General features: G+C 37.2%; 1 protein-coding gene across 4 annotated transcripts in view; it reads left to right on the top strand.

Annotated features, from left to right (window-relative positions):
• PEX1 (peroxisomal biogenesis factor 1) overlaps positions 1 to 6,022 on the top strand; it is a 33,477-nt gene extending 27,455 nt beyond the window's left edge. For 2 of the 4 annotated variants that reach the window (XM_026065373.1, XM_026065372.1), the window contains exons 20-24: positions 9 to 185; positions 1,701 to 1,931; positions 3,441 to 3,638; positions 3,983 to 4,113; positions 5,717 to 6,022. In XM_026065373.1, the coding sequence (XP_025921158.1) occupies positions 9 to 185; positions 1,701 to 1,931; positions 3,441 to 3,638; positions 3,983 to 4,113; positions 5,717 to 5,801 (822 nt within the window). In that variant the 3' untranslated portion in view covers positions 5,802 to 6,022. Of the gene's footprint in view, positions 1 to 8; positions 186 to 1,700; positions 1,932 to 2,416; positions 2,642 to 3,440; positions 3,639 to 3,982; positions 4,114 to 5,716 lie in introns of those variants that run through there. The other 2 variants (XR_003253422.1, XM_026065375.1) reach the window with 2 other exon arrangements.
• Positions 6,023 to 7,887: the final 1,865 nt, after the last annotated feature.

The following is a 7,887-nucleotide window of genomic DNA, read 5'->3' as shown; positions in this document are numbered from 1 at the left end:
TCTTACAGACGTCACGTTACGAAATCTTGAAAGCTCTCAGTCATTCTCTGTCTTTGGCAAATGATGTGGACTTTCAGTATTTGGCAGCAAAAACGGAACACTTCACAGGGGCTGACCTGAAAGCCTTATTGTATAATGCCCAGTTAGAGGCTGTACATACTAGTTTGGGTTCAGGCTTACCACAGGTAAGAAGATGTCTCTTCTTTTTGTTTTGACATTGATATGTTTGAAAGGATTGATTTTTACCCATAGCTTTTTAGCAAAATTACCTTTAATAAGATTTTCTATATTTCTATACAGAGGATTAAAATCTTACTATATGTTTACAGGTTAATATGAGAATACTGTTAAAAAATTAGTTTAATGCTTCTTAAATACAGTTTTTGTCATTTTATGAATAGTATTTAATGTTAAATAGATTTATTTTAGCTAAACCTATTTATCATTGTTGCAAGGAATGACTGGCAAGACAGATCCCTATGTGACTTTTGTATGAAAATATCTTGAGGATCAATAGGAAGGATCCCCCTCAAAGTTTTTAGGAGCAGCTAGCTAATTCAATTTTGAGGTGACATGTTTTGAGGGTGGAGGAGGGAGGAGATCAGTGGCTTTTATGGAGTTGTTCCAGCAGACTGAGTGTGAACTGAGGTCAGGAGAGAAGTGGAGGGAGATTGGTGGTATCTTACAAGGCCTGCTCTGGCTTGTCTCCCAGGCACCAGCTAATACCCCCATGTCTGAGGTACATAATCCCACCTTTGGTTCATACCTCTCTTGTGACCAACAGGCTCCTTTCCTTTTCCTCTCTTCAGCCACCTCCCCTCACCCTGTCAATACCTGTCTTTGGTTCTAACTGGGAAGGGGCCAGGCAAAGGGAAGGACTGGGCCAGCCTCTCAGCTCCATTTTGTCCCTGCAGTTGCCAAGGCATGGGGCCCTGGGGATGCACCTCTTAGTGCTGGGTGGCAGCTCCAGCATATCTCCCCCAACCATGCCTCTACTGTAGCATCAGCACAAGGAGAATATGAAATTAGGGGATGGGAATAGACTATTAAAGGTTCATCTCTCAGGTGCAGGCAAAGAGGACAGTTCAGTGTGTCCAATCTGTCCTTACACTGCTACCAGTTTTTGTGTGCCTTCATATGACATTGTTTCCAAATGCTGTATTGCTGACCTAAGTAAATAGTTGTAGGAACACCTGATGATTATCTCTCATTTAGAGGAGACCATTGTCTAAAGCAACAATTGGTGTTTTCATATCAGCACCTTAAATGTGTTGACCATGACTAAAGATGTGTACAGCAATTAAGCACTGTAAAAGCAGACTCACCACACCTTACACAAGATATTAAATTACTTGGTAGGGAATGGTCCAGCCAGAAGTGATATGGTTCTACAACGGAAAACATGCATGGAATTTCTTAACACTCATTGTTACTTAGTGAGTGAGACAGTTCGCAGCAAATAAATAAAACTTTAAGATTATCTCCCCAAATTATTGCTCTACCATGAAGACAGAAAGTTCTGCTTAAAGATATTGGATTTTCTCAGCAAAATATTTGGCAATCTTTTTTCAGAGAAGGAAGGATTGCTAGAATCAACTGCAAAATAGATGTTTTCATTTGAGTTATACGTGAAATATTTTAAGGTATTTCACAATGCAATTAGTTAACACCTCTAATGTTCTGTTCTTACTCTGTCACAGGATTTTGGTTCTAGTTCTGACAGTGACGCCAGTCTCTCTTCCATGGTTTTTCTAAATCACAGCAGTGGCTCAGATGATTCAGCAATAGATGGAGAAGCAGGGCTAGAGCAATCTCTTATTTCTCTAGACATGTCTGAGTTGCTTCATGAAGATTCAAGGTCTAACATGTATCGTCTTTATTTTGGAAGCTCTTATGAATCAGAGCTAGGAAATGGAACTCCTTCAGAACTGGTATATTAATCTCTTCTTTATGTAACATGTATTTATTTCAAAACTTTCATGGTAGGGAAGAAAATATTTTGAATTTTCTAAATGCTGTAGTATCAGTTGAGAAGCAGAAAAACTGAAGTAGGCAAGTCGTATGGATTTATAAATACAGTTATGTCTGCTTTGTCATTCAAACTGTCTTCATTCTATACCTTGTGGGCTAAGGTAGGGATGAAGAGGTCAGAATGTTCTCTAACAAAATATATGGACTTCTCTACAACTGTACAGGACTTTTACATTAAAATCCAAAAATACTGCTTAATACTTCATAATCAAGCAAACTATATCCTTACTGGATCTTATTGTCTGATCTAATGGCTTGTTCCCTTCCAAAGCTTATTAGTAAAACAGTTTTTGTTTGTTTTATTAAAAAAGTTTTATTACTGAACAGTCAGTATCAGTTCTCTAAAAGTAAGCCATAATACTAAGAATCAACAAACATCTTTCAGTTTCCAGTAGACTGTGTGTTACTGGAATAATCTGTGACCAAGTGATTGTGTCAACAACACCAAAACACTCTTAGCTACCATTATTGCTCTTAAGAAGCACGATTTCTGTTGTGGAATTACACTGCACAGAAACCAGCATGTTCTGTGGCTGGTCTGGAGATGAGTGTGTGCTGCCTGGCTGGCCAGCACCCCCGCAGTGACCAGCTAGTCTCTCCCAGCTGCCAGGTAAGCTAAACAGAGAACGCTGCCTCTGGGCTGCTGACAGTGAACAGGTGACTTCATAGCTTGCATGTGATCCATGTGACATATGTTTTAGATCTGTTTTAGAACTTGAATTAATTACAAGTACTTATCAAGGGTGTTAGAATCCTGTTTTCAAAACTGGCTTGCATGGATTCTTAAAGCCAAAAATAACATCTTGACATTGGAAAACTAACTACTGACTGCTAAGTCTTGTAAGGTGCTTTTATATGTTTTATCTTGCATTATTGAGGACAGTGTTTCATTAATGTATCTTTAGAGACTTCACGTTAACAAAGTTCTTCAGCAAGGTTACAGAGACTTTGATCTGTTGAAGTTGTTGAACTTGAAAGTTGCATATTTTATCAAGTGCACAGAGAACTTGCAGATGATGAATATTTAAATTATGAGTCATTCTGAAGCTAACTACATAAACTTTTCCAGATTTCAGAACCACTGATTTTCATATGGAAAAAAAAAAAAAGACTTAAAAGACCTTTATTCTTTTTGAGATAGGCCATTGCATAAATATCTAGTTTTTTTCCCAAAGATGGAATACTTTATTTTCAAAATTTTATTTTCCCCACTACCTTGGTAAATTAACCTAAAACTTGCCTCAAAAAGGTATGTATATGGCATATTTTTAAGAGAACATACTCTGGTGGGAGCAAGCTTATACTGAATTAAGTTTGTATACAAAGTGAGCCAAATCTGGAGTGCCCCTTTGGAGTCGCTCTTTTGGATCCATAATGAGTTAATGTATTTCTCCATCTTGTCAATTTAGAGCTCTCTGTGTCTGTCTGGACCAAACTCCATAACTCATGATTTAACCAGCATGAGTCAAAGAGACACAGCATCATCACAACCTTCAGTGCTTAGAACAGCTTCTCAAGAAGGCTCCCAGGAAAATAACCAGGAGCAAACAGAGCACCTGAGGACAGAAATCAATGCTGTCAAAGCCAATTACAGAAGCAAGAATGGAGTACGGCAGTTTTTTCATATTACTTAATCTTAACACTTTTCTATTGTTTCCCCACATTTCTTGGTATCTTATTTCTGCAATAACATTAAATAAAACATAACAAAAGTAGCAAAGATAATTGATACCTAGTCTGAGGAAATAAGCCAGATGTTAACATTCATGTAATTAAAAAAAGGTTATTTCTATATTATTCATATTGGGGTGAGGTGAAAGCTGTGATTGTATTTATAATACATTTTATGATACACATAATGGAAGAGTTCCAAAGTTACTGATATTCATGTCACTGTCTTTTTTTTCTCATGGTAATTTTTTTGTTGTCTGTTCATGGCTCTGTTTTCAAGGAGGACAGCACCCTTAATCAGTTGGTGCTCACAAAGAACACTTTAATTATTACCCAATCCCATCTGATGACTGCCCTTGAGAGCATAAGACCATCCATTAGCCAAGGTGACTGGAAGAATTTTACTGAGCTGTAAGTATAAAAATTTTTAGCAATTGTGGATTCAGTGGAGATGTGGATTCAGTGGAGATTACTCCTTAGGCTGGGAATGGTAGAGGAGTTGAATAGCTCTTGATGGCAATTTTTTTTCAGAAATACTAAGTTAAATACTGGGAAGGGAAGAATATTTTACCAATACATTGTGTTTTATTGTTTTTGTCAGTGTAGGATCCTTATCACAGAGCAGCACACAACTGCACTGTTATGAGCTATACCAGTAAAAGATGGGGGGGGGGGGGGGGGGTTCCTATCCCAAACAGCCCTTAGGGTAAATGGACAAGAGAGAGGCAGGAGAGCACAAAGAAACAATTACAGAATATTCCTGATCTTGCTGACTGCTTTGTAAAGTTAAGCTATACCTTCATTTAGACTATTTTGTGTTAATACTCTCTATATAAAAATAAACTAGGAGGAGATTTCCGCGGTTGCTAAGGGAAGATGTGTATTTTTCTCAAAGGCACAGTAGATCTTCAAACATGAAAATAACTGTCATTCATAAGGCAGAAGTTAATGAAGACAAATCCAGGGTAGCAACAGGCTTAGCTTATGTCACATAGCTATTGTCAGTACTCTCTACAGTAGCTTAAAGTAACTGTTTAATTTAGTCTGTTTCTCATATGAATACTGCATTGTTCTTTAGATGATCAGTGTTCTTGTTTGGTGTATATATAGTATTTGTCTCCTGACAAACACCGCTTGCTATGGCTTTTGAGAATGTTCCTGGCACCCACAAGCTTCTCATACTTCCCTCTGAAAGGTTTAAAGATGAAGGAAATTGTACTTATCTTCCCCAGTATCTGTGACTTCAGGTTATGAAATCTGCAATGGCTAGTTTGACTATGTGGCCTTCTCGTTATTGTGTTAACTAAATAGATTTAGCTTCACAAAGTTATTGTAATTTGTTTTAGTTGATTCTCTAAGTCTTAATGCCAGGTCCTGCCTACTGCCATAGTGTAGTGGTCCTTGGGATTTTCAAATTGCTGTTTTTTGACTCTCAGCAGTGGCCATTGTAGTACTGTGTTTGAGGAAAAGGCCCGTTGTTTTTGAGTCCTCAGTACATGTTCCCCAAAAAATACAAAAGTAATCTGCAAAAGCATGGTCATACTGTTACGGAAAAGAAGAACGTATCTCCTTAGATTCCAAAATGACTGGAGTGAAAAAATTGGAAGCTGGCATCAGGATGTTCTGTGATCTCACCAGCTTGTGCTTTGGACAGGAAGAGTGTTAAGGAGTGGTCTTCCTCAGCTGATAAGTACTTCTTACAGCAGGGGAAAGAAGGAAGGGACAGGAAAGGAGGAGAACTAGACATGCTTCCCGGGAGTCTATATCACCATGTCCTCTCCACCCTACTCCCTCTCTTCCCCCCCCCAAGAAAACAGAGCAGAAAACACTCTGGATTAAATTAGTGGATGAAACTCTCTCAGGTTTTTAGCCCCAGTGATCATCTGGTGTTAGGAGACATGCAGTCTTCCTTTCAGTGAGAATATGCAGTTCTGTGTTGCATTAATGTGTATCTGAAGAGGCCTTTGCAAACAAAGGTGTTTCATAATATGCTAATATCTTTTTCCATTTCCAGGTATGAAAATTTTCAGAATCTCAAGAAGAGGAAAGGACAAGTTGGTTCAACGTTCAGACCAGGACAAAAAGTGACTCTAGCATAGTAACTTCTAATATGCTTGTAATAGCTAAACTGTAACTGGAAATGATAAATGTCAGCCTCATATTTAAATAAGTAGATCAGATTATTTATATCCATATAGATTTATTAATGAAGCAATTGAAGATAAGTTTCTTTTAAATTTAAATGCTGTAAAATTATTTCACATTTTATTTTGAAGAAAATTCCTTCCTACAGACTGATATTAAATTTCTTGAGACAACATTGGCTACATTATGTCTAGTTGTTTATCTTGCAAAATTTTAAAGTTTGATTTTTATCAATATATGGTTACCAGAAACTAATAATGATTTCCCGCCCCTGTCTATTTCTTCACAGCAAATACGTGTTTTCTTCAAATCTGTTTTCCAAATCTATGAAGCAAATTTATCAAAATTCTATCTTCACAAGTTGCATAGCACTTATACATTCTGTTTAAAAAAAAAAAAGGAAAGAAAAAAAAAAAGACAAACCAAGATCACTGCATCTTGTCTTCTGCCACTATTTATTATTCAAAAGAGTATCATAGTTGTGAGATGCAATTTATATTCCTATCCCCATCATTTATTTTGGAGGCCGTTCAAGAACATCTCTATATGGAAACTCTCTAATTTTCATCCTGAATTTATTCACAACTACTTTATATACATTTTACCAATATTGATGTGGGGGAGAAGAAGGGGGAGTTGGTTGGTTGTTTTTACTAATCTTCCTTCCCTAGAATTTACCTCCCTGAGGTAATTAGGTAACATTCATTTTTCCCTCTCCCCTCTTTTTTTAAGACTTCTTTCATAGCAGTCACTGTCGTCACGTGCCTTTTCACACCTGTATTGCTTTGGGCCACTGGGCATTCTGTGATCACCTTTCTGTGATCAAATAATAGGCCCATTTTTTTCCTATGACCACTACTTCAGTTACATTAGTAGTAGTAGCMTTCCTCAAACCTCTTCTAAATGTTTGGTTATGTAGTCCCACTGTATGCTCCAGTCCCTTATTTCATTCATTTAAATATATAAGTAATTACAAGAACACGTTACAATATTGAGCATATGATTATATTGTTTACTGCTCTTCACATTTAGAATCATTTAAAATAGCATACTATATTTCAATGCCAAAAATTATCTTGTAAAGTTGAAAAGAAAAGTACGTCTGCATTAGGCTACACACAGAGGTCCTGTCAGCACTCAATCAGAATTAGGAACTATGCTGTCTTACAAAATGTTCTTGAAAAATAGGATGCGTAGGTTCAAAATCTGGTCTCCAAATTTGCTCTCTTTCTTTCTACATGCAGGGAATTTCACCACTGTGCTGAACTAAGTCAGGTATATATGCATAACCTTGACTGATGCCTTGGATAATATCATTTGATCCATGAAAGGAGGTCACTATAAATAACTAGTTGTTGTTAGGTAATCTTCAGTGATACATCTGAATTACATTACTATCACTACTCAAAAGATGCAGAGTATTTAAAAGAAGCATATCTAAGCTCTGTTAGAGTTATATAATTCATACAGGGAGTGTAAGAGCAGTAGCTAAATGGACGATAATTCCCTTCTATACAAGCATTGTATGGGAAACATCGATTGGATGGTGGAGACTTTTGCACAATGCCCTGTATTAAGAGGTATGCCAGGAGTGAAAAGGGGCAATAAGAAAGTTTATCTTTTATATTATATAAAGCAATGAGGATCTCTGCTGCAGTGGATCATGAAAATATCACAAGCAGTCTGTGGATATCTAATGTGAGCCTTTGGGCTGCTCTGCTTTCCACAAAGCCTCCTCCACTTTGTCAAGAAAAAAAAAAAGGGGGGGGGTGCAGTGGTGGGTATTACACTGGTATATGACAGTGGTATTACACTGTCATAAAATAATTTAACCAGTTATATGGTCAACAAAAACATACATAATGATAGAACAATGTTTTAGTGGAACTGGACTGAGACCATGAACTACTTTGAAATAAGTCACCCACAGTGACTTGTAATGCCTCCCTGCTAATCTCATCTGTCATTTCTGACTCCGTGAAGTGACACAGAATTCAGGTTTTTCTGGGTATTTGTTACAAAGAGTACGAGAGGTTGGTA

This window comes from Apteryx rowi, unplaced genomic scaffold, assembly GCF_003343035.1.
Source record: "Apteryx rowi isolate R43461 unplaced genomic scaffold, aptRow1 scaffold_226, whole genome shotgun sequence".
NCBI lineage: Eukaryota > Metazoa > Chordata > Aves > Apterygiformes > Apterygidae > Apteryx > Apteryx rowi.
This window is presented reverse-complemented; position numbering and strand designations above follow the sequence as displayed.